This window comes from Mustela erminea, chromosome 1 (genome assembly GCF_009829155.1).
Source record: "Mustela erminea isolate mMusErm1 chromosome 1, mMusErm1.Pri, whole genome shotgun sequence".
NCBI classification, from domain to species: Eukaryota; Metazoa; Chordata; class Mammalia; order Carnivora; family Mustelidae; genus Mustela; species Mustela erminea.
The window spans coordinates 24,358,792-24,383,861 of record NC_045614.1 but is presented as its reverse complement, the minus strand read 5'-3'; the positions used below and the strand labels follow the sequence as shown (position 1 = coordinate 24,383,861).

The following is a 25,070-nucleotide window of genomic DNA, read 5'->3' as shown; positions in this document are numbered from 1 at the left end:
CTCAATTGTTAGAAGATCCCTAATCTGTTCCAGTGTACGGATGAGGAAAGGATGGCTCAGAAGGGGAAGCGACCACTCAGTCAGCCAGAGGTACAGCTGGGAGGCAGACTCGGGGCTTTTTGACCCTGATGTCCCTTAAAACTAACACTGAATGGAGAAAGAGAAAAAAAAAGAAAAGAAAGAAAGAAAGACATCCATTCAGACCGCCCCCCCTGCCAAAGCACCACTGATGGTAAAAAATAAAGAGGGCCCTCAGTGAGGGGAATACAGCGCTAGGAAAGCTTGAGTCAGCCCAGTGTCCAAAAATGTCCTCAACCTGCAAGGGAGGCCCTGTCCTTCCCAGCCCAGTGGCCGGTGGCCTCACGACCTGACGGAATTACTTTGACTGTGGCCACGCGGTGGTGAGGAAGCCCCAACCCCCTTCCGCCCTCTTTGTCCTGTTTAGTGCCCCATCTGTGGGCCCCTCGCGGGCATCCCGGCTGGTCTTGACTCTGAGGTGAAGGAGTAAACATCTCGGGGTCCTTTATTAGTTTATTTCAGAAGATGGAGCCTGTTTGTCCCTGGGGCCCATCCCTCTTTTATGGCCTCCAGCCCTTCTTAACAAATTCTAGCGACTGGAGAGAAAAACCGCTTTCTACGGTGGATCATTAAAACACCGCCATAAACCCAGAGCCATAAAATATTATTTGCCGGGCATAAAAGGGGGGTAGATTTTCCCAGAATGACAACCCAGACCCTGCTTTCTCCCACTGGGAAAGGCAGCCCAGGGATGCGATCGTTCATAAATTCCTCATCTTGCGCTCTGTTTTGTGAAATAATCTTGTTGGGAGAGCAGCCAAGAATATTGATTTATTGGTTCCATGGACTCAAAAGCATTTCTAATGAGTGGAGCTCCGCGATGCCTTCCACGGTGTGTCTGCAGATGACTCAATCTGAGCGCGCATGCGCCCATGCACACGGTTTGCAAGGGGTCTGCGGGACAGGAACCCTTGAGAACCTCGGGCTCCGCCTCCTTAACCGATGGGGAGGCATCAGTGTCCCTTCTCCTGGCCAATTCCATCAACACCAGGGTGGACTGGCTCTTGCAAACCAGCCTGGTTTTCCAGAGAAGCACCTCTGGCTGAGGACTCAAAGTGGATTTCGAGTTGGTTCCCCTTGACAACTTTCTCTGGAAATAATCCTTTCATCCATTCATGCACTCATCTGCTCATTCAACAGATATTTTTGAGCACCTACTAGTTGCCAAGGCCTGTCCTGAGTGCTGGTGTTCTAGCTGGTGTTCTAGCCATGGAAGACGCTGTTAGGGAGCTTCCTGGATTGTTGTGGGGTGAGATCTCACCACATCCGATATTAGTATCTTCAGAGAAAATTCACAGTCCCCTCTCTGAAATCTTTGGGGCCGGATCGGTATGTCAGAAGTTTGGGGATTTTGTGGAATTATAAAATTGGGGGGGCATATAATGATTTAATTTGCAAAGGGCGCCAGTGAAATCTGGGGAGATACCCAACAATTCCCTGCTGTTTATATTTCTTCAGTGAAAAGTGTGACTGTTCCCTGTGACTGGAAAAAATCAAGGGTATGGAGTGCCTGGCAAGTGACCCACGCTGAGTACTCCATGACCCCCCTGTTCATTCTTGCTTCCTGCCTGATTTTCAAGGTCATCTGTTTCCTTTTCACTGCACCCTTGCCACAGGTTATTGTATTTCTCCATGTTTTGTTTGTTTGTGAGTTTATGTGTGTATTGAAGAAGATTTTGAAGCCCCGAGAGGCTAAATGACTTGCCCAAGACCTGACAGCTAGAAAGTAACCCAGGAGGGTTGGAAATTCAGTCTTCCCTAAACCACTACCTAACACCACCTTCTAGAGAAAAGAAGAGAGCAGGAAATAAAGACGATTGGGGCTGTGTCTACATAAGCAAAGGCAAGTGAAGAAAAATAGGCAATAATCCAGATAATTCAGAATTCGACAAATTTTAGAAAAAGGTTTGTGTTGGGTAGCCAGGGTTTCTGGACAGGCTGCAGGGGTGAGAGCAAGTGACTAGCCCTTCTGTTTTAGCAGTAAGATCATCTAAAGGGACTCAGGGTCACTTGGGTATGGAGGGGTTTCAGAACCCTTTGAGAGCTCTATTCTTGAACTCCTGTCCTGCCATTGCCCAGTGCCTCTGGGCATCTGGGTTGCCCGGCCTGAGACAGACGCAGTCAAAAGCAAAAAAGGACAGAGGGAACCAGGGAGGGCTTGCCAAGGGGCGGTTCTCCCGGCACAGACCTCTCATGTTCAGACCCTCCCCTGGAACTGGCAGATTTCAGACTAGATCGGAAAACTGGAAAATGCCCACAGGTCATTACTGTTAAGTGGGCAAGGCCTAAAGAATGTAAGGGGACGAGGAACTCAGGAGATGAACAGGAGATGTCTCAAGAAGAACTTTGATGACCTTGGGCTCCTCCTCCTTAAGGCTTCCTGAAGCCCTGGCTAAAGAAAGCAGGGCCAGAGGGAGAAAGGGCATCTCTTGCAGTTCCTGGGAAGCCCACACAGCCATTTTGGTGCGGGTGGCCAAAGGAGGCCAGGGCTGGGGAGGATTCCCGTCAGCAGAGACAAGTAAGGTCCAGGAAGGGGCTGCAGAGGGTGGGACAGAGTCTCAGCAGTCTTTCCCTGCGCGATGTAGTGGTCAGCCAAGGTGGGAGTCAGGGATGGAAGAACAAAACAGAACAGCCACCCCCTCCCCCCAAGAACCCAGGCTGTGGAGTGTATGCCTTAAGGTCAAATGCATGCTGCTGGATGGTGGAAATTGAATCGTGTGTGCGTGTGTGTGTGTGTGTGTGTGTGTGTGTGTTCCACCTGGGATGTCTAGAGGATGGGGAGGACTGAGAACAAGAGCTGTGCTCCAGTGGGAGGCATGTTTGGGGGTGGCTTCCCTGGCATGCTGGGCTTCAGGGGCACACATCCGCCAACCGCGTCCCTACAGGGACGACCACAGGTGTCTGTAAGTGTCCAGAAGTTCCAGTGTCTGGAATACGGTTTTGCGGAACTTCGCAAGCTTCTCACCTGAGGGCAACCACCTAGATCCACCCGGCAGCACCACACGTCGCATCCGGGTGCGCTGGGTCGCAGCCAGAGGCTGAATCGCGCGCCCCAGTCCCCAAATCTATTACACTGGGGCGATGCAGGATGTGCGCGTCTGCCCTGTTCTCCAGCCTCGGGGCTTAGGGACCCTCCCCCGGGGTAAGAATGGGGAGGAGGTGCTCCCAGAGGTTCCGTGTTGGGGCCGCAGGCCCCCTGCAGCCCCAGTGGGAGCGTCTCGGGACCCGCGAGCCAAGGAGTCCAGACCGGGAAGTTGGGGTTCATCCTCCCGAGGGTGGGCGGCTTTGGAAGATCGCATACGGCCGGCCGGGCGGCGGGCAGGCAGCCGCTGCAGAGTGGACCTCTCTCTTTCAGCAGATGCCTGGGGGATGGGGAGCCCAGAGAAGGGGGCTCGAGCAGGGAGCGTATTCCACCCCCCTGCACCCCAGCCGTGGTACGGCTTTAAAATCCTGCGGAGTTTGTCATAGGCCGGCCTCACCACGCATGCGCATAGGCGAAGTTGAGTTTTTTCTTTCTTTTCTCCCCCCTTCCCTCTCTCTTTCCAGCCGCCTTTGGTTCTACAACTTAAAAAAAAATTTTTTTTTCCCTCTAAGAACAGCAGGGGAAAGAGGAGTCCGGAGAGAGGGAGAGAGAGTGAGGCAGTTGGCTAGGAGGGCCGGGGGTGGGTGGGGGGGGTCGCGGTCCCTGCGGCGGGTCAGTCTGGCTGCGGGGCGCAGGATCGCGTGGAAGGTTGCTGCGAGCTCCAAGGCGCCGCCTCCGCCGCCCAGAGTCCGGTTCGGTGCGGCTGCTGCCGAGCGAGCTCCTCCCGCCGCCGCCGCCGCCGCCGCCGCGCCGCGTCCCCGACCGCCCGCCGCCCGCCTGCTCGCCAGCCCGCCCCTCGGGCCCCGGCGCCAAACGAGGAGGTGGGCAGCCGCGCCAGCCATGGACCGCCAGAGCTGAAGGGCCGCCGCGGAGCCCCTGGCCCTCGCCCCTCCCCAGCCCCACGCCCGCGGTGCCCTCGCCCCTCTTCGCCCTTCGCCTAGGGAAGGCGGGGGAAAGACGGGGATTAACTCGAAGAGAGAAAGAGGGGAGGGGGGAGCCAGTGTCTCCCCCGGGGCAATCGCTCATCGCCCCCGAAACCGCCGCGCAGAGCGTTCGAGGGACGACTTTTACCCATTTTGCGCCCCCTTTTTGCCAAACCCTAAAATGAAAGGACAAAAGTTGGCGCAGACTCTTGTAGTCCGGACGGCGACTTGTGCATTTTCAGCGGCATCTCCCGGAGAAAAAGCCATGCGCGCCTGATTGTTCTGTGGCCCCAAAGCTTCAGTGTGTGTGGGGGTGGGTGGGGGGTGGGTGTGTGTCTGTGTGTGTACACAGACGTCCACACACTCACTCGCGGCCGCAGGATCAGCGCCTGGAAGCAGACGTTTCGGCCACAGACTTGGAGAGGAGGAGCTGGAGATCAGGAGGCGTGAGCCGCCGGGAGTTTGCAGAATCCGTGGTGTGAATGAACTGGGGGCACCTGGGCGCCCGGATCGCCCCCGCCCCCGCCCCGGGCCAGAGTTGAGTAGTGGGGCATTTTTTTCACCCTCTTGTGAAGAATTTTTTTTTTTTTATTATTTGTTGTAAAGTCTTTTGCACAATCACGCCCACATTTGGGGTTGGAAAGCCCTAATTACCGCCGTCGCTGATGGACGTTGGAGAGGGAGCGCCTCGCCGAGGAACAGTCGCCTGCACGCCCTCGCCGGACCCGCGGCTCCCTTGTTGCGCGCCGGCTCGGCTTTGCCCCTGCTGCCGGCCGGCGGGCTTCGGCGCCCCCTCGGCTCCCGGGCGCATCCCGGCGCTGCTCCGGCTCGGGCCCTCGGACTCGGGCGCCAGTGACCGCTTCGCCACCGATTTCCTGCTCCTGCCCGACGCGCCCAGGAGGAGCCCGAAGCTCTGCGCGGGATCGTCCCCCCAGGCTTAACCCGGCCGCTCCGCTCGGATTCCTCGGCTGCCCTCGCTCTGGTGGCGACTTCCTCCCCGCGGCCGCGTCCCCTCCCCCTCGCCATGAAGGTAGGTGTTCTGTGCGCTGTCGACGCTCGCCACTTTTTTTTTCTTCACTTTTTTTCTTTTGGAAGTTAACTAACTCCCCCCCGCCCCCGCAACCCCCCGCATACATACCTCTTCCTATCCTTCCGTTTCTTCTGCTGCCTCCAGAAGCTAGAACTCCTGCGTAGCTGGCAGGCACTCCTACCCCTTCGCCCACCCGCCCACCCTCGCGCACTACCTCTGTCTCCCGGGAGACTTCTTGTCCCACCAAAAGTTCCGCAAGCCTTTTGGACTTTGGAGGAAAAGTGAGGAAGAGCCAGGGCAGAAGAACTGAGAGCGGTTCACCGAGGACTTTGTTCTTGCCCTAAGAAACATCAGTGTAATTTACTATGTATATTTCAGTAACAGGATAATGATTCAATTCAACAAATATTTACGAAGCGCCCACTGCGCGGGCACCAAGAGGGTGTGTGGCCGGGGCTCGGAGAGGGGAGGAGGACTCCTTGGTTGGGAGACCGGGCGGCAGGACTAGGAGCCTACACCCCAGAGCAGTGCACCGCCCCCTCTCCCCTCGTCCTCTGTTGCGGGAGGCCAGGTTGCAGGCTCGTCCGGGCCGGGGAATCCCAGCGCTGCAGGCCCGTGTGCCTTTAAGAGTGCCCAGTGGGGGGCCAGTGCGCACCCCGGCGCGGGAGCAGGGTCGCGTTATTAGCATTATTAGCCGCCACTGGGTGAGCTCCGGCACTTTGCCGGGGTGATGGGGGCGGGGAGTGTTGGCAGTGGTGGCTCTAATCCAGTCCTCTGAGAGAGCGCGCCCTGGCCCCCTGCGCGGAATCTGCCGTGTCCTTTGGAAACATTTGGGCCTCCGCTTTGGGAGAGCGGGCGGGGGGCAGTTTGTGAACTCTTGTTTGTTTTAATTGTCAGTTGTATGTTAAAGCCGAGTCACACACTCCGAGGGTCACCGGGAGTTCACTTTTGCGAAAAGTTAACATTTCTTCCTGCAATAGAACTTGTTATTTTCCAAACAACTTCTCCTCTCTCTGTCCTCCAAGCTTCGATCCTTAATTTTCACTTTTCTTGATCCTCTCCCATTTTACTTTTCTAGAAAATAAGGCTGGGATTAGAATTAAGATGTTTCCTAAAGCAAACAAATTCCCGCTCGCCCTCCCAAAAAAATTTTTAAAAAGAACCCGAAATCTGGAGCCCCCCGGGGCCTTGTTTTACTCTCCAATTCCAGTTTGGCGTCGGGGCCCCTTCTCCTCTCCCGTTTTTAAATGGACAACCCTCTGTTTGGAAGTCCCTTGGAGCCAGGGGTGGGATCGCATCTCCTCAGCCCCTGCCCTCCCGCCAAGATTCGCTGCTGCCCCAGCCTGATATGGAGATTTCGTTTCTAGACAGCCTCTGCCAGGGGAGTTTCGTGGGGGCAAGGCTGAAAGCGCGCAAGCTGTGGAGACGCCTTGTAAACTGTGTCCGAGTGTGTAGATCCCTGTCCTGTGTGTGGGGAGCGAGGGGAGTAAAGGGTCAGTTGTTCTCCAGTCTTGGGCTTACTAGAGAGCCTTAGTCCCGCCGGGCCCCACAAAGGAGGGCCCTCCCCAGGAGGACGGGCCCGAGAGTCCCTGGCCTTTCCCTTTCCTCACCGGAGCGCCCCGGTGCACAAGGGGTTATCATCGCGCGCACCAAGCTCAGCTCTTCCCGCTGCCTTTTCACGCTCGCAGTGCGGTGCCGGCTGCCCCCTGTTGGCTGCCTCGAGGTAGGACGCCTGGGAGTCGGCTCCGTGGGGTGGGCAGTCAGCTGCTCGCCTCTGCCTCCCACCTCGGGCTCCGCTCGTCCTTCCCGACCACCAGGTCCACCTCTCCCTCTCGAGGGCCCCACAGAGGCCCCCAGGGAACAAGCTGCTCTGCGTAGCCGCCGCAGTACAGATGGGGCCAGGGGTCCGATCCAGCAAACGGGACTTCGGAGAGAGGAGGAAGGGTTTACCTCGTCCCCGGGGCGTAGGAACAGGAGCGTCGCCCTAAGAAGGCCTAGGGTACGGCCTGGGCGCTCCCACCCCTGCTCTGTGGGAGACAAGTGTTGCTTTCTTTTTCTCGGCCTCAATTTCTTCGTCTATTAAAAAGCGGAGTTGAAACTGCCTCTGAAGGGTGGGGGTTCAAGTGATCTTTAATTTTCTTTCTCCTTCATTCTGCTCTTCCTCTGGATAAAGTCGAGAGCCTGTGCTTGGAGGTTAACCTGTGTGAGAAGGTGTAAGTGATGTGTGTGTGTGTGTGTGTATGTGTGTGAGAGAGAGAGAAGAGAAAGTATTGAAGTCTGAAGAGACTCGTCCTGGGATGGAAGTGGGGAGACAGGGAACAGCCGGGCTTGGCCACCGCTCTTCCTTTGGAGCCTCCTTGTTCTCCGACCTGCTGTTCAGTCCAGAGCCGGGGCAGTCCTTGCACTGATCACTGGGCGCAAAGAGCTCCCTCCACCTTCTCTCTAGGGCTTCCCCCACCCCAAACGTACACACAACACACACGCAGCACTGTGGACACAACAAGGCGGTGAAGGACTGCTTCGATCCCTCTGAGCCCAGGCTAGAGGCTTAGGGGAACCCTACGTCCTCCTCTGCTCCCCCTTTAAAGCGGACCTCCCCGTCGGCCTCACCAGGCTCAGCCCCGTGGGCTCCCTCTTCTCTCTGGGTACTTCTTGGGGCAGGGCGTCCCAACTTGGCGGTTGCAGCCTTTTGTCTCCCACAGTTTTCTGTTTCTCTCCTTTAGGAAGAGATCACAGTGGGGAAAACAAAGTTTATTTCCTACCAAGAGCAGGGATTGTTGGAGTTTCCTATCTTTTTAGCCACCACGAGCCCAGGTCAAACTCACTTCTGACTCCTTGCTGGTCTCCCCCTTCATTTTCATCCTCCCAGACTTGGGGGAACCTAGACTCAAAAAACCTAGTGGAAGGGGATGCCCAGACCGAATGAGGTAGCGCCCATGGGTGAGGGTCGAGAATCTTCTTCCTGCCTTTGCAGAATTTCTCTTTAGGGGCCGCAGAGCTGAGGACTTGGGTGCTGGGCGCTGGCACAGACCCGCTGGCTCTGTGGCTTGGGAACCTCATCTAACCAGAGTGATGGTTTCCTGTCTCCCACCCCTCATCACCCCCAGCCTGCACCCCAGTGGATAAAGGTGGTTTAGGAACACCTTCAATCCAATGCAGAGGCTTTGGAGGAGAGACAGAATAAGCGTCACTGCGTTGAGCTGCTCTGGCTTTGGAAACTGGGGAGCACGAATGCCCTACCCCCACCTCACCCCTCCCCTGCGCTAGAAACTCTCAAGCGCCCGCGGCCCTCCACCCCATCGCATGCTAGGAACAGATTCTGAGGACCTTACATAAGCGGGCTTCTCGTGGCTCTGAAAGTGTTCGAAAACATTTAGCCCGTTCTTTAGTAAACTCAGTCTCTGCCCAGAACTTTTGTTTTACCCCCGGTGTGACCGTCTCCGGAGAGGTCTCATTTCGTACTGTCTTTTGGGATCAGATCTCTTGGTAAACAGGCAAGGGTGTTTACCCTTCAGAGTCGATGCATTTATTAGTGAGTTCGCTGTGGGTTCTTTCAGTCCTTCAAACTTGTGGGGCCTTTTTTTTGGGTTGCACGGGGATTGGAGCGGGAAGAGGGCCAAGGTGTTTCCGGGCAAGCACGCGGGGTTAAGTGGAGACGCGACTCTCAGGGCTCTCCTGGCGGTTCCCCTTTGGGACACCTCTGGCCTACCCCTAATCTGGAGCTGGGGAGACCCGAGTCTCGGAGACCCAGTGACCCACTCCCAGTTAGGAATGGGCAGACTCTCCCTAGGGTCATCGGGCCCAAAATCGGTTCGGTTGTGTGGCTTCGCCTCTAACAAAGAGATCCGCTGTAATCCGCCGAATCTGTTATCAATTTCTCTGCTGCCCGCGCCCCGCCCCGCGTGCCCCGCCCGTCGGGAAGCTCGGAAAGTGCGCGCGGCCAGCAGCCATCTCCGCCCGCGTCTCGGAAGCACGTCGGTGCGTGTGTGTCTATTGAACGCGTTCGAGTGTGTGAATGTGCATGGGTGTGTTGTGAGTGTGTGTGCGTGCGCGGCCTTGGCCGCGGAGGGGGGTGGGAGTCGATTTTGCAGCCTGGGCCGCGCGCGAAGGCAGACCTCGCAGCCCACCCCCTCCCCTGGAGGAAACTTGACACTTCGGGCGGGGGTGGGGAGCGAGACCGAGCCTTCTCTATCTTCGGCTGGGGAAACCCCAGGTTTCTGTTCTCCGGGATGCGCCCCTAGCTTTGCGGCGTTTGGAGAATGAGTGGGCCAAGGGCTCAGAGCCCTGGTTAGCGGGCTCGGGGGACCACATAAGCGTTTCCTCTTGGAGAAGCCCCGAGCTGTCTGGTCAAAAGGACGACGGGCACAGAAAAGCCTTGGCACGCTCCTGGGCCCCCTCGCTTTTCCAAGGCTGCCTAGGTCCCCTCGGTCCCTTTGACGGCGCACTTTCCAGGCCCTTCGGCCGCCTGGAGAAGGCTCACCTTTCCTTTCCCGAGGAAGGGGCTCCCTCCGGGCTGCCGGCGGTGCAGCGCAGCCGGGTTACACTTAACAGAAACGTAAAAGGGGATTTTGGAAACCCGCTCCTCCCTCCCACACGGGCCACTGTCTCGCGCCCCCGCCGCCTACAGGTGAACAAGTCACCAGTGGGGGGTGGGAGAACGGCCGCGAAAGCTCCCAGGGCCGCCCCCTGCCCCCGAAATTCTTCACAACGGGAATCTTCGCCGCCGGGGCCCTCTCTGCTCCCTGGAATCCAGGGGCTCAGCCGCGGCGCGGGAGCCGGCGCATCTCTGGCCCCGCCGAGGGCTCACTGGCACCCGCGGTGGCCTTGCCCTGCACTCTCACCGTTCGGGACTTAACCGAACCGAGTCTGAATTGGGCTGGAGGGTGGGGCGGAGGTGTTCTAAGGCCAGGCTCACAAGGCCGCGGTGGCGAAGTGGCCGACAAGTCCAGACCAAGACCAAAGAAAACTGGAGCCCCCCGTGGTTTCCTTTCCTCTTTCTCCGTGGCAGCTGTCAGGAGTGGGGACCGAAGGGGGGCGGGAGAAAGAGGGAAATGAAGAATCAGAATTTGTGGGAGGGCAGGGAAGGGATCCTCTCCCGGGACAGATCCCCTATTTGCCTCAGGGGTGCTAGCCCTTCTCCCCTTCTCGGGGGTGCGCAGAGTGGCCAGAGGAGGCCGCAGGCAGGGGAGGGGGCACTGTTTTCCTGTTTCCTGGGTTGAGAGAGCAGGTCTCTCTCCCCGTTATCCCCAGGGCCCCCCATCTCCTCCCCACTCCAAGCTGGTTGAATAGTGTCCTAAGGAAACCCAGGCTGCCCTTCCCCCTCTGGAAGTGGCTTCCCCCAAAGCGGCCTGTAAACTGATTAGGAAACATACGCTGTTAATTCCGAACTGCATTTCCCAGCTGGGCACTCTCGCGCACGCCGCTCCCCGGGGCCTCGCCCCCCACCCCCTGCCCTTCCCTCCCGCGTCCTGCCCCCACCCCCACCCCCACCCCCGCGCCGGCCACCCCGCCTCCTCCGCAGCCGCCGGCGGCGTGCTCCACTAGCCTTCGCGCTCCTCTCGCCCATGGAATTAATTCCGGCTCCACTTGTTGCTCGGCCCAGGTCGGAGAGCGGACGAGGGTGGCTGCGGGTTCCCGAGTGAATTCCCGAGGAGGGACCCAGCACAGCGCGGACTAGAGGGGAGCGAGGGGGTGCGGGAAGCGAACGAGCAGGAAAGAGGCAGCGCTTGGCAGCGGGGCTTTGACTCAACAGCATTGAGACATGTTTGTAATCGCTGGCGTGCCCCGCGCGCAGGATCCCAGCGAAATCAGATTTCCTGGTGAGGTTGCGTGGGTGGATTAATTTGGAAAAAGAAACTGCCTATATCTTGCCATCAAAAAACTCACGGAGGAGAAGCGCAGTCAATCAACAGTAAACTTAAGAGACCCCGGATGCTTCCGTTGTTTAAACTTGTATGCTTGAAAATTATCTGAGAGGCAATAAACATCTGCTCCTTTCTTCCCTCTCCAGAAGTCGATTGGAATATTAAACCCAGGAGTTGCTTTGGGGACGGCTGGAAGTGCAATGTCTTCCAAGTTCTTCCTAATGGCTTTGGCCATATTTTTCTCCTTCGCCCAGGTTGTAATAGAAGCCAATTCTTGGTGGTAAGTTCTTTCTAAGTACATATTCTTTGTTTGATTTTCTTTTTTCTAAGATTCGTGGGTACGATGCTGCAGTATTTAAAGCTGAATCGTGAGTCTGAGTGCCTTTATGTGATACATAGGTCTATAATATATTTTGTGTATATATCTGGAAATCAGAATTTTCTTTTAACTTGTTAATATCGTCAAGCTTAATCTTTAGCTCTGTAGGGAATGGGACCCTATAAATCTACCCTTTTTTTCTATGAGGCCCTTGTTCAGATGTCTGCTTGTAGTACATCATGTAATAAAAGGGCACTGAAATTCACTTTTCTAATAATTGTAAGCCTATCTATAAAATTTACTTTTGCCACCTCTAGGTAGTAAAAGCGAGTTCCAGCTTTTATTTTCTGTCACTCGAGGTTATTAACCTTCAGGGTCTGAGGCAGGCAGAGTGTTCTAGGAAGACAGCTGCACTCCAAGTGGGGCAGTATGGGGCTAGAAATTTGATCAAAAGGAGGTGAACCTGAAGTAGTCAAATGTCCTTAAACGAGCGTTTCTCTCTGGTTAGAGGCCTTGTAGATAGACTGCAGTGTATCCAAAGGATTATTTTTGACGGCGTTCTGGATATTTTTTCCCTGTAAATGAACAGCGTTTCTTCTGACTGTCAAACATGACTTGTGTTCACTGGATACCCTGTCTTGGGTCTTTTACAATCACATAAGGGGCCCTTTTAAAATGTCCAGAAACTGGTGAATTTTCTTCAGTCTCTCTACTTGTGTCCCAATTCTTGCACCGGTCAAAAGGAGCTCCTCTCTCCTCTTCCCCGTGTCTAATTCTGTCTGCTTTCACATGCATACGTTTTCAAGGCAGATCCGTCCAATTTGTGGGGCAAAGGGAGTCCCCTTTCTCTAATGTCAGAGGCCCGTCCCCCCAACCGCCATCTCCCCCATTTCGGAAATGTGGGTTCAGGTAGATGGCAACCCGGGCAAGGAAGGGAGTGAAAACCTAACTGAGGAGCCAGATGGCGGGGTGGGGACTGTACAATACCTCCGTTTTCTGAGCGCAGTTTAAACAGAGAAGTTTTATGAAGCCCTTCTCCTACTTTGTCATGAGGACAAGCAGGAGAGAAAAAGCATCTGTGTGCTGAAAACTCTGTCTCGCTGACATGCTTTCAGGGGGCCTACCTCGAGAGTTCACGTAAATCTTGAATGCACATCTCCCCCCACCCCTTCTAGGTCGCTAGGTATGAATAACCCTGTTCAGATGTCAGAAGTATATATCATAGGAGCACAGCCTCTCTGCAGCCAGCTGGCAGGACTTTCTCAAGGACAGAAGAAACTGTGCCACTTGTACCAAGACCACATGCAGTACATCGGAGAAGGCGCGAAGACGGGCATCAAGGAGTGCCAGTATCAGTTCCGGCATCGGCGTTGGAACTGCAGCACCGTGGACAACACCTCTGTGTTCGGCCGGGTCATGCAGATAGGTAGGACACTGTGCAACAGCTGGTTAAATGCAGATCAAGCCCTCTCCTGAAGACGGGCTTCCGAGAGCACTTAGGAGCTTGCTAAGGACGGAGTCTTCCAGCTGGATGAGCGCAGGGTGGGGGGAGTCTTCCGGAATCTTCCTCACTACTGCCCCTGGCCTTAATTCCTGTTCCCACACCTTGATAATAATAAGTTTGGGGGCTTCTTTAGTCAAATCAGAAGGGAAGCATCAGAGACACCTTCATTTTTCTGAACACTGCACTTTTTTCTAAAATGCCTTCTGTTTGGAAGAGAAGCAGAACGCTTATTTCGGTTTCTCAAAAGGAGGTGAGGAAAGATGAGTCATTTATATCCTTTTAAACTTCAAAACTCTTTTAACGGTTAGAAGTCTCTTAAGCCACAATTGAAATGGCCCACGCATCAAACTAAATACTGTCATCTTTCGAATGCTGGCTACGTTGGGAGTGAATAAGGTTTTAATTTTCCTAATATAGATGTTTCCTGAGGCTATAGAGATATATATGTTAAAAGCTTTATTTTTAGGCCCAGAAAGAATTTTAATTAGGAGTGATCCCATTTACATTGTGATTTTGGCTATTGACACACAAGCACATGCTTCGGATCCCAACCTAGAGACTTAAAAAAAAGTCTTAAATGTATTGCTCACAGTCAGATTCTTTAGGTTAAACGTATCCTTGAACTTGGTAGTGCATGCAGGGAGGAGGTGGCGTTAAAATGGGGCCAAAGGCAAAGAATTTGGAGACTCTGTCTGCTTCTGGTTTGGTTTAATAGCATAGGATACTATCTGACAGATGGGATCCTGTGTGTGTTTTCTAGTGTGAATATTTTAGGTCCCTTTAGTATTATGCAAACAAGCCCTTATAATTAATATGACCGCGGTGATTCCTAAAATAAGAAGCCATTTATCAAAGCAATTAACTGTTTAGACGGACTGAAGATAAAAAAGTTGGCTTAATATCCGTCACGGATGGATAAAATGCTTTTATAAAAACCCTGAAAAGTGCATTCATTGAGAACAAAAAAGAGTTGTCAGTGGATGTTTGAGCCAAGAAGCCAAGCGACTTCATATACTAAAATAATACAGGACTGGAAGCCATTCCTCTGATTGAATGGCAAAATGGTCTGCGACTCTCAGCCTGCAGTTTCATAGGGCTTTGTCCTTCCTGTTAATGATTAAAATGTGCTAATGTGTATACTGGGATCCGAATCCAGGAGTTAAGCGGCAGGAACACAGGAGCCTGCCCTGAACGTGGACTGCCCTATCTAGTAAAGTGGGGTGGTGGAGATGCCCTTCTGCATTGCCTTTTTGTGAGCAAGCTCACAACGTATCAGAATGGTAAGTTGTCAGCTTTCCCTTCTCACCTTGGCCTTATGTATTCCCCCTAAACTGCCTCCCTCTCAAACTCTGGGAGCACTTTTCCGCGTGTGTTTGAGTTTGCACAAGCCATACATTTTTGATGGGTAACCAGGAAGCAAAACAGCATTGGAACGGTTTTTCTGTGTCGTCACTGGAACAGGGCTTTGATTTAAGATCCTCTTCTCGTCTTCCTATGTAGCCTGTGTTGGGCCAAAATGTTCAGAATAAGCTATCATTTGCTAAGTGGATTTGAGTTCTGCTGGAGATTTATTTAAAATGTGGTCCAAGATTCAAAGAGCCTGCCTCCTCAGGGAACAAGCAGAACCTTTGGTACAAAGGCTTATAGTTAATTGTCCCTTGCAAATACCCTGTCTGGTCCTCAGCTGTGCGGTACTCCCATCTGGGTTGGTGGCGAGTGGCTGGGAATCGAACTTCCTCCTGGGGCACCCTGCTAAGATACTAGCATCAAGTTTACCCATGTCCTGGGCATCTGAGAGCCCACCCCAACCTCCTTTGCCAAAAGTCCCCCAGGTTCCTGGGGTCTTACAGCAGGAAGCTGCTGCTGGGCTTCCAGAGGAACATGGGGCCCTCTCTTCTATTTATTTAAAAAAGAGATGGAGGGAAGAAAAACCAGAATAGATTTTTGTGGAAGGGGAACACGGACCCAACCCTAACAGTGGGAAATTAACTTGGCTTTCACTTTTCTATTTATGAGTCTGTTTGAAGAGAAGGAGCTAAGGGAAAATTTAAGGCACCTTTGATGTTGCAAGGGGTGTGTGTGTGTGTGTGTGTGTGTACTCACTCCAGAGCACTAAGTACAACCAGAGACATGGGGAGCAATCCGTGAGAATCTGACCCTGTGCTGGGGCCAGTGTCTGAGAAACTCAGGCTGCTACTTCCATCCCTCTTTGACTCATTTTTCTAGGGTGCTAGTTGCCTGGGAGGCGCTGTATACAATTGGCCAGTGAAGGGCCCACTCCTCATTTCGGAAACTTTCTCATTTTTCATCACCGCTATCCTTTCCTCCAGCTTTTGTCTCCGTCTCTTCTTTGTCTCCACACTGTGAAAAGATATATAAGAAAGGCTCCATTTTTAAGGGGTGTGAGGGTCTGAAGAGAGGTAAATTTCACAGGGAGGGAACCCGAACTGAACTGATGGCTGTGTCCATAGGCTATTAGCCAAAGAGCACTTTTCAAACTGACATTTTTACCTGCAGGGACCAATGAGCTAAAGAGATTCTGACCAGGTTTGGGTGCCAGGGCAAAGAAAAAGAAAAAAAAAAAAAAGGAAATGCTCAAGGTAGACCCATGAAAAAAGCAGCATTATTGTGTTTTGTATAAAAGCCCTTTTATGCGCCGTCTCCTCGAAAGACAGTGCCTCATGTTCTTCTATCTCCGCAGGACTCTTTATCTCTCTTCCTCTAGTGGCTGCCTTACTCTACAGGTCTCCCATCTGGGGCCACAAATTTTTCTGTACTATCAGTATTAATCCTCAAGTAACTCCCCAGAATCTGTCTGCTCGCCTCATTTCTCTCCACTCCCTGATGTGCCCTGCCTCTCTCATTTGAGTTAGATACACGGAACACCCCTTAGGAACTTTCTGGATCCTCCTGCCAACCACCAACACGCTCCTCAAATTATTCATTTTTTTCAAATTGTGGGAGGGAAGGTCTGTGGTAGCTGGGAACCTTCGCTATTCCTGGAAGGAGGAATCACACATGTCTGTGGATTGAAGTGTGGAGATTGAGTCCCAGAGAGGGCAGCCTGCGGGATCCTGGAATGGTATAGCCGTCCTCCTCAGACGGACCCTTCTGGTTGGGGTGGGGTCCTGTTGTCAGCTGTTCTGCTGCTGTTACCCCCCCCCCCCAGAGATTGTTAGGAAGCTCTTTAAGTGTCAGAAAAACTTACTCTGGTACAGGGATTTCAACACCAAAAGTGGCCTTTTTTTTTTGCCCAGGCATCTAGTTCAATACTTATTTTATAGTTGAAGAAAGTGAGCCCCCTACACCCCAGCTTCAGCGGGCAAGATGTTAACCCTTTCTCTCTGGTACCACATTTCTATTAAGTGGCTTCTTGTTACACACAGAAACGTCTCCATGTACAAGTGGGAGTTGAGGTAGTCTGCGATTGCCTCCACTTTCCTCCCGATGAATGGGACTCCTCTATCAGTGTTGTACAGGGTTTCAGGAAGAGGAAGACTCTTCGTTTCCCCTCAGATTGTGGTTTCTTCTTTCTTGCTATTTATTCTAATGCTCTGAGGCTAAGGCTGTGGGTGGGGGTGTGGTTTGCAGAAGTCACATAAAAGACAGCAGGCTGTTAGAAGTAGACCTCCATCTTCTGGAAGAAGTATCAGACCCATCAGCTTGGGATTGAAGAAGGGGCAAGTTTCACTCTAATACTCTAGGAACAGGTTTAGAAATGTCCTCTGGGGACGTCAAGAGCCTGAGACAGGCACCCTGTGCCTCCTGATGGAAAAAAGGGGGAGGCGCCCCCGCCGCCCCCCCCTCCCCAGTAGGGCTGCTGCAGCCTCTGGGTTCCAGGGTTCCAGGGCCGGAGACTTTCAGAGGCCCTAAGCCTAGCAAATTCTGTGCTCCCGCCTGAGGTAATTCGACATGAAAATGACACCAGACCTTAACATAAGCGTAAGGAGGTCCCCACGTTCTGTTCTCCCTCAATGACTTCTTTCACGTGCGTTTTGGGAAGTAAGTTTCCAAGATTTTCAGGGGCTGGAGGGAACACCAGTCCAGCGCCGCCTGAGCGCTGTGGCCGCTTCAGTGTCAAGAGTAAAGGTGTCGGGGGTGGGGGTGGGGTGGGGTGTGGGGGGGTGGTCTGCTGCTCCTGTCACTTGCCGCCGCCGAGTGTTGGGCGGTTGTCCTGCCTCCTCCCCTGGGGGTGGGGGCCGGCCCCGGGGGTGTGGGTATTAGGGCTGGGGCGCCCCCGGCCCCTCTGCCCCGGGCCGCTGGGTGGGTGGGGTGGGTGGGGCTCCCCGGGGGCTCTCGGAGCCCGGCAGCCGGCAGGCGCCGGGTGACCCCCGCGTCCCGCCCGCAGGCAGCCGCGAGACGGCCTTCACGTACGCGGTGAGCGCCGCGGGGGTGGTGAACGCCATGAGCCGCGCGTGCCGCGAGGGCGAGCTGTCCACCTGCGGCTGCAGCCGCGCCGCGCGCCCCAAGGACCTGCCGCGGGACTGGCTGTGGGGCGGCTGCGGGGACAACATCGACTACGGCTACCGCTTCGCCAAGGAGTTCGTGGACGCGCGCGAGCGGGAGCGCATCCACGCCAAGGGCTCGTACGAGAGCGCGCGCATCCTCATGAACTTGCACAACAACGAGGCCGGCCGCAGGGTGAGTCCTCCGCCCGCCCCGCCTGCCCGCTCCGCCCCATCACCCCCCCCCCCCGCCCCCGCCGCCCGCTCGCGTCCCGCTGGGGTCCCCAGGCTCGGCCGCCAGGCCCTCCGGCCCTCGGTGCCGCCCTGCGCCGCCCTCCAGGTGTACCTGCCCCTCGGTCGCTCTCCCGGGCGTCCAGCCCCTTCTTTCCCTTTCGGACTCTGCCCTTCGCTGCTCCCCTGTCCGCCTTCTTCCCTTCCTCCCTCCCCACCTACACCCCCCCCCCCCCCAGAAAGGCCTCCTCGAGGTGAATCATCCCGCCTGGCCCCCTCCAGCAAAGGTGCTTCTGCAGTCGCTGGACAAAAAAAAAAGAGCTTTCTCTGCCTTTTTAATTAGTCCCCAGTGCCATTGGCCAGCCCAGCTCAGAAATAAAAATGTGAATAAAGCTCGCCCTCCTCCTTGGAACATGTTTGTGGTTGGGCTTAAATTTGGGAGAGGCAGTTCTTTATCCCGGGAGGTGCCCAGTGGAGAAAGCCCTCAGCTCAGCTTCCAGGACTTGGCTTTTCCCTCACTGGCTTTCTCCTTGCCTCTCCTCATGGCATTAGATAGCAGGCCTGATGGATTGAAGGTTTTATTTTGTTTTGTTCTGTTTAAAGGGTTTTTCTAGGAAAACGATGGCATTTTTAGGAGTGTGGACTTTTATAGGTCTGCCCATCAGGCCACTCGAGGGTGGTTCTGTATAGAAGAGAGAGCCCCTCAGAAGGGCCCAGAGAGACCAGCTTTGCAAGCCCTCACCAGCCTTCTGGGTCCACTCTTTCCTTCCCCTGGTGGGACGCTTCTCCACAACAGTTAAAAAGACCCTTTTTTTTCCTGCGGTTAAACACATGGCACTTTATGGCTGCTTTAAAATGAAGGGGTGAAACTTTTCTTAACTTTGGCAGCATTGAAAACCAGGGTCATTATTTTTTCACAGAACCCAAGGTAGGTGCCAGGAACTTTCTGGTCAGAGATTTCACTCTTCTGTATTTTGGGGTGAGGAAAAGGGAAGATAATCACAGAGTAAAATATAGAGGACTGGGAGGAGTCTTAGAACCCTCTAACCACACACCCTCATTTTTAAAGCTTGGGAAACTGAGGCCCTAGAGAACCACTTCATGGCCATGGGGGAAAAATTGATGGATTGAGATACAAGCCCAGGCACATTTTTATTAAACGCATGCGTCACAGCTCAGGGGTAAAGGGCTATCGATTGCAGAATTAAAGAAATCTAGGTTAAGATCCAGTTCTGTTCCTTTCCGTGTAGGAGTCTCAGTTACCTCATTTGCACGTCTTTTGGAAGGTCATGGCATAAACTATTGCTTGGGATTATGTGAGGACTAAGTGGGATCATACAGGGGTGGGGTCATACGAAGTTACCAGTGCTTCTCTCTATCCAACCCGTAAAACAATAGCTTCACAGGGTTCAGTCCAAGGGCTGAGTTTAGTATCTGCCTTTAGCGAGTGCTTGATAAATCATAACTTAATTGGTAAATGTTACGAAATGGGGAACAGAGAAGTCAAAGATTATCTAGATAATTCCAGCTAACCTAGCTTCTCACATTGATGTTAAAAACGTGGAGGTGCTGGGAAAGGACTAAACTCTAGATTTTTGCCTGTGGTGCTGTGAGGGGTCACTTTACGGTTTCAGAGCTTCTTTCTCAAGCCTCCCATTGCTGTCTCTCCCCTCTGGAGCTGACCAAGGCCACATCATGGACATGTCAACCCCACTCCCCGTGGGAGCCCATAAAGCTTGTCCCTGTCCTCCCAGGGGGGCACATCCCAGTACTCAGAGCAAACCGCAGTGCCCAGGGCCTCAGACCAGACACACCTCCAAGAGAGAGATGTGGTTGACTCTTCCAGGCCCATCGTGCCCGTATTGGGTACTTTCATCCCTGGAGGGGATTTCTTTGACTTCTCTCAGGAAGAGAAATGATCAGAGGCTTAGCAACCAAGAAGAGAAGGTCAAGGGATTTCCAAGTGGAAATAGGGGGTTTTGGGGAGTTGGAAAAGCACCTTTAATATTAGAATGTCATTTACCATCTATATTTTTAAATAGAGAGTGAGTTCTTTTGGTAGGTTTTATAAGTGGAGCAGTGAGCTGCGCTTGGATCCTGGCAGATGAGGTTGCAGAGAAGACAGTTTTTCTCCAGGACAGTGGGGGAAGGGAGGAGGAGATTTGGACCCTGTGCCAGGAAATCATATTAGAATCGCCTGGGGGCATTAGCTTTTTCTTTTCCTCAAAGGGGAGCAAAGGTTAAATACATTTGCAAAACCTTTCCACACATTAGCTGAGTGCCAAGGGAGTACATTTGGCTCCCTCCCACCCGCCCCGGCCCCCCCTTTTAAAAAAAAAAGCCCTTTATGAATCCTTAGAGGACGAAGGGAGCTGTTCTGGGTGTAAGGCGCCTTCTAGCTCCCTCCAGCCTCTAGGTTCTTGACAGACCTCCTGCAGCTTGCCAGCACCACTCCAACTGTGAAGGGTGACTGGCACAGGAGCTGTGGGCAGTGGGGACTATAAATAGGCAGCCACCGCCTCCCAGACTGCTGGGCACGGTGCTGTGAGGCCAGGACAGCGGACGCTGCTACTGGGAGGCCAAGGTGACCCAGTGAGAGCCCAGGACCAGCACCCAGATGCCTTGGGCTCATCACCCTGGAGAAAGAGCAGATTCACTGATTGCCTCCCATATGCCATGTAACACTTTCCTCGCATCCCCTCATTTTATCTTTACAACAATATTGCGAGGTTTGTACCATTACAGTTCCCCTTCCCAGATAGAAAGAGGAGGCTCTGAGAGGTAAAGCCAGTTGCCTCAATGCCAGGGCCCAGTTAGGACAAAACTCACATCCGCCTAGGTCGGGTGTGGGCGCTCTTTATCACACAGTGTGGGGAAGGGTGAGGAACTGTGCAGGACCCAGGAGTGAGAATGCCTGAGATCCAGACCTGGTTTCCCCACATTCCAGCTGTGTGGCCTGTGCAGGACACTTAACCTCTCTGTGCCATGGGCCATCATCTAATCCATTATAATGTTATTTGGGAGGCTTTAATAAGTAGTATAAAGTCTCTGATGACAGTGCCTGGGACACTAATAATAATAGCACCCCACCCTCCTGCTTAGCAGCTGGGTGCCCATGGGATGTCACTGAGCATGAGCTTGGAGCCCAACCACCTGGGTTCAAATCCTGGCAGCCCTCCCTTCCTGGGTAACTCTATAGCCCTCACTTTTCCTCTCTGTGAGATGGGTCAGATACTAGCCCTGCCCTCATAGGCTGGCAGAGGGGATTCACCCAGGTGAGGAAGGCAGGAATTGTGGATAGTCTCTGGGATCAGTGTTCAGGACATTATCCTGGGGAAAAAAGAAGCAACTGGAGTGTTTTCCTGTTACCATTTAAAAGTTGGTTGTTGCTTCCGGTGAGGTATACTAATGAGAGGTTAAGAGCCCATTTATTTTGTAGATTTTTTAAAGAAGGCAACACCTGGGCGACTGGGTGGCTCAGTGGGTTAATCCTCTGCCTTCCACTGTGGTCATGATCTCAGGGTCCTGGGATCGAGCCCCACATCGGGCTCTCTGCCCAGCGGGGAGTCTGCTTCCCTCTCTCTCTCTCTGCCTGCTTCTCTGCCTCCTTGTGATCTCTCTGTTACATGAAGAAATAAAAAATCTTTAAAAAAAAAAAAAAAAGAAGAAGAAGAAGGCAACACCTGCCTTCTGGTAGCGCAGGAGGAGGAGGAACTAGGCAGGGCCCTGGGGGAGCTGGTGGCTACTGCTCCCGGGGGGAAAATGATGGGGGGAGCTTTGGGAACATGCCCTCCCTCGCTCCAGGCTCCTCCGCCAGTGGGTGCGCTGACTGTCCTCTCTCCCCACAGACGGTGTACAACCTGGCCGATGTGGCCTGCAAGTGCCACGGGGTGTCGGGCTCCTGCAGCCTCAAGACGTGCTGGCTGCAGCTGGCTGACTTCCGGAAGGTGGGCGACGCCCTGAAGGAGAAGTACGACAGCGCGGCGGCCATGCGGCTCAACAGCCGGGGCAAGCTGGTGCAGGTCAACAGCCGCTTCAACTCGCCCACCACGCAGGACCTGGTCTACATCGACCCCAGCCCTGACTACTGCGTGCGCAATGAGAGCACGGGCTCGCTGGGCACGCAGGGCCGCCTGTGCAACAAGACGTCGGAGGGCATGGACGGCTGCGAGCTCATGTGCTGCGGCCGCGGCTACGACCAGTTCAAGACCGTGCAGACGGAGCGCTGCCACTGCAAGTTCCACTGGTGCTGCTACGTCAAGTGCAAGAAGTGCACGGAGATCGTGGACCAGTTCGTGTGCAAATAGCGGGTGCCCGCTGCCCGCGCCTCACCCAGCCCCGCTCCCAGACCCACTTATTTATAGAACGTACAGTGATTCTGGTTTCTCTTTTAATATTGTTTTATTCCCCTCCTCCCCCCAGCATTGCAACCGGAAGCATTTTTTTTTCTGTTCCCATCTAAGAACTCTGTGGTTTATTATTAATATTATAATTATTATTTGACAATAATGGGGGGGTGGGAACCAAGACAGATATTTATTTTGTGCATCTTTGGAAAGGTAAGACAAGACTTCTTTTGATGGTGTAGGATGAGGGGGGATTACAAGTACCCTTAGTTGTATGCACATCTAGAAGGGAAAGGAAAGATGTTTTCTTTTTCTCCACTGTGGGGTCAAATATAGGACAGGTAGCAACCAGCTGGAAGGGGGTGGTACAGCTCTATGCATGATTCAGCTTCTGTGACCAAAATGGATTGTCAGTGCTCTGGGGCACGTGGAAGGGTCTTGAGAGAAACAAACACGAAATGAGACCCACCCCTTCCCTAGGGGCTGCCAGTTGGAAACATTTTCAAACTGGTAATTTAAAAAGTAACAGCAAAAAATCTCGCATCCCTGCAAGATATATCATTTGTCCCCTTTTTCTCAAATGTTCGATCTGCACAGGGTTCTGTACCAGTAGCTACTGAAACTTGGGGAACAGGCAGGAAAGCTCCGGAAGTTAAAAGCCTTAAAAACACCCATATCAAGATCCTGATCTGACGCTGTTACAGGAATTAGGTTATCAGATTGGAAAAGGATCCCCGAATGATTCTGGGTACTAGCCTTTTCGTTTGGAGAGAGGTGGGGAGGTTGGCCTGAATATTGAAAAAAACTATACTGTAATTTTCTTAGGGATGCTTGGTTAATAAATGATAATGATGGAAATAATAAACGAATTCCATTCACAGATCCTCAGCCCAAATAACAGGGTAACTGAACTGGGTGCAGATCAGCCCTGCCCCGGAGCGGAAATCCTGCACGAGGGGGAAACAGTGAAGTCGGCCCTCCGGCTCAACCCCAGGTCCTCTCTGATTCCTCCTGGCCTTGGTGCAATGTGATGCTGGCCAAAAGGCAGCTCCAGTAGGTCCCTTTGATTGTGGGACAGGAAATGAAACATTACAAGCTCCACTTGGGAAACGGTTTGCTACTTAGGGAATTTTTTCCCCCTCAAACTTTTATTTTGAGGAGCAGTCTTTTTATAGGTTTTAATGACATTACATGGCTAATGGAGTTCCCAGAGGTGTTGCAAGCGTTTCACTCTTGTGATCCTGTGTGTTGACTATCCACTCCAGCTTTTCCTATTATACTGCAGGTATACCCTAAGGCTGTTCCTAGTGTACTTGAACAGTTGCATTTATAAGGGGGGGGTGTGGTTTAATGGTGCCTGATATCTCAAAAGTCTTTTGTACATAACATATATATGTGCACACACACACATCTATATATAAATATAAATATAATTATATCTCAGTGCAGCCAGTGACTTACAGTTTATTCTGAGGCGATTTCTCCATCTAGAGCATTGTTACTCTTCATTGCAATCCAATGGGGATTTTTCCAAAAGTTTTCCAGGTTGAGCTTGGGCTGCGGCCCCGATGCGAGCGATCACACCTGGAGGGAGCATCACAAAACAGCCTTGTTTCTGAGGAATCTGGAAGGTCTTACTGCGAAATGCATGTTGGTTTGAAAATTCCTTTTATCGGCCTTGCGCCACCCCCTTCTCTCCAACCTCCATCTCTGTACACTTTCCTGAAAGGGCATTATTCGTTTGCCATGGATGTGGAAACGAAGAGAGATTCGAAACTCAGAAGCATTGTCCATGTTTGTGTTGCCATGGTTCCATTTGCAGAGTGGAAACTGGTGCCTATTAGCACCTGTTTGAGTCCATAAGGAAAATTAAGCTCATGGCATACATAGCTAATTAGAAAAAAAAAATTTTTTTTTAAAGCGAAGGACACCTCTTTCCAAAAAGTTCCATCAAATGTGTTCTTATTTCAGATTTATGCTATTTTAGAAGTTTGGAAAGACACCCATCTCCTGCAACCCTCCAAGGCTCAGTGACCTTCACAATGACCTCTGCCACCTGTGGCTCTTTAATTTATAGCACGAAGATATTCTCGTCCCCTCAGTTGCAGTGAATTGCAAGCAAAAGATCTTGAAATTAAAAAGCACTAATTAGTTTAAAATGTCACTTTTTTGGTTTTTATTATACAAAAACCATGAAGTAATTTTTTTATTTGCTAAACCAGATTTTGTTCCTTTTTAGTGATTCATGTTTATGAAGAGAGTTGAGTTTAACAATCCTAGTTTTTAAAAGAAACTATTTAATGTAAGATATTCTACTTGTCATTCAGATATTATGTATATCTTCTATGGCCTTTATTCTGTACTTTTAATGTACATATTTCTGTCTTGCGTGATTTGTATATTTCACTGGTTTAAAAAACAAACATGAAAGGCTTATGCCAAATGGAAGATAGAATATAAAAATAAAACGTTACTTGTATATTGGTAAGTGGTTTCAATTGTCTTTCAGATATTTCATGTGGAAGGTTTTTTTTTTTGAGAAACCATGAGGGATAGTTTAGAATGACTACACATCAGAATAATAGAAGAGTACAGAGTTTTACCAAAACCAAACTTTGGAAGCTTCAAAAGATTTCTATATGTAATGGAACAAAAGGGGAATTCTCTTTCCTATATATGTTCCTCAAGAAAAAAAAAAAAAGAAATCAAGCAGATGGCTTAAAGCTGGTTATAGGATCGCTCACATTCTTTGAGCATTATGCATGTAACTTAATTGTTTTAGAGCGTGTTGCTGTTGTAACATCTCAGAGAAGAATGGAGAAGGCACATGCTTTTATCCATAACCAGTATTTTCACCCAAAAGTTTGTGTTTACCACTGCCTCTGTTGCACCTCTCTGTTTGAAGTTACTAGGGACGGAGCGCCGTTGAAAGTAGTTCTAGGAAAAGCAAGCCTTGGTCTGCAGAGGATGAAACTCATGGGAAACTAAAGGTTTGTTGTGTTAAGTGCAATTAATAGGAGTTCTTGTGCTTTCTGAAAACGTACCCCGCAATCTGGCCAGCGCCGCACAGATGGATATGTTAGCCCTTTGCTTTTTTCTTTCCGGATAACCTTGTAACATATTGAAACCTTTTAAGGATGCCAAGAATGCATTATTCCACAAAAAAACAGTAGACCAACATATAGAGTGTTTAAAATAGCATTTCTGGGCAAATTCAAACGCTTGTGGTTCTAGGACTCACATCTGTT

At 52.1% G+C, this 25,070-nt stretch overlaps 1 protein-coding gene across 4 annotated transcripts; it reads left to right on the top strand.

Annotated features, from left to right (window-relative positions):
• The first annotated feature begins 3,754 nt into the window (after positions 1–3,754).
• WNT5A (Wnt family member 5A) lies at positions 3,755–21,936 on the top strand. Of its 4 annotated transcripts, none has more exons than XM_032322660.1 (5): positions 3,755–5,113; positions 11,124–11,257; positions 12,472–12,722; positions 17,149–17,441; positions 21,325–21,936. In XM_032322660.1, the coding sequence occupies exons 1-5, from the start codon at positions 5,108–5,110 to the stop codon at positions 21,781–21,783; spliced, it is 1,143 nt and encodes a 380-aa protein (XP_032178551.1). In that variant the 5' UTR covers positions 3,755–5,107; the 3' UTR covers positions 21,784–21,936. The 4 variants fall into 4 exon arrangements, with proteins under 4 accessions (XP_032178551.1, XP_032178545.1, XP_032178568.1 ...); XM_032322654.1 differs by lacking the exon at positions 3,755–5,113 and adding an exon at positions 8,655–9,091; XM_032322677.1 differs by lacking the exon at positions 3,755–5,113 and adding an exon at positions 10,617–10,715.
• The last annotated feature ends 3,134 nt before the right edge of the window (positions 21,937–25,070 follow it).

Coding starts and splice junctions, on each gene's coding strand:
- WNT5A (XM_032322654.1), top strand. CDS start 8,885: ATGGGCAGACTCTCCCTAGGGTCATCGGGCCCAAAATCGGTTCGGTTG. Junction 11,258..12,471: donor ATAGAAGCCAATTCTTGGTG/GTAAGTTCTTTC, acceptor CACCCCTTCTAG/GTCGCTAGGTATGAATAACC. Junction 12,723..17,148: donor CGGCCGGGTCATGCAGATAG/GTAGGACACTGT, acceptor TCCCGCCCGCAG/GCAGCCGCGAGACGGCCTTC.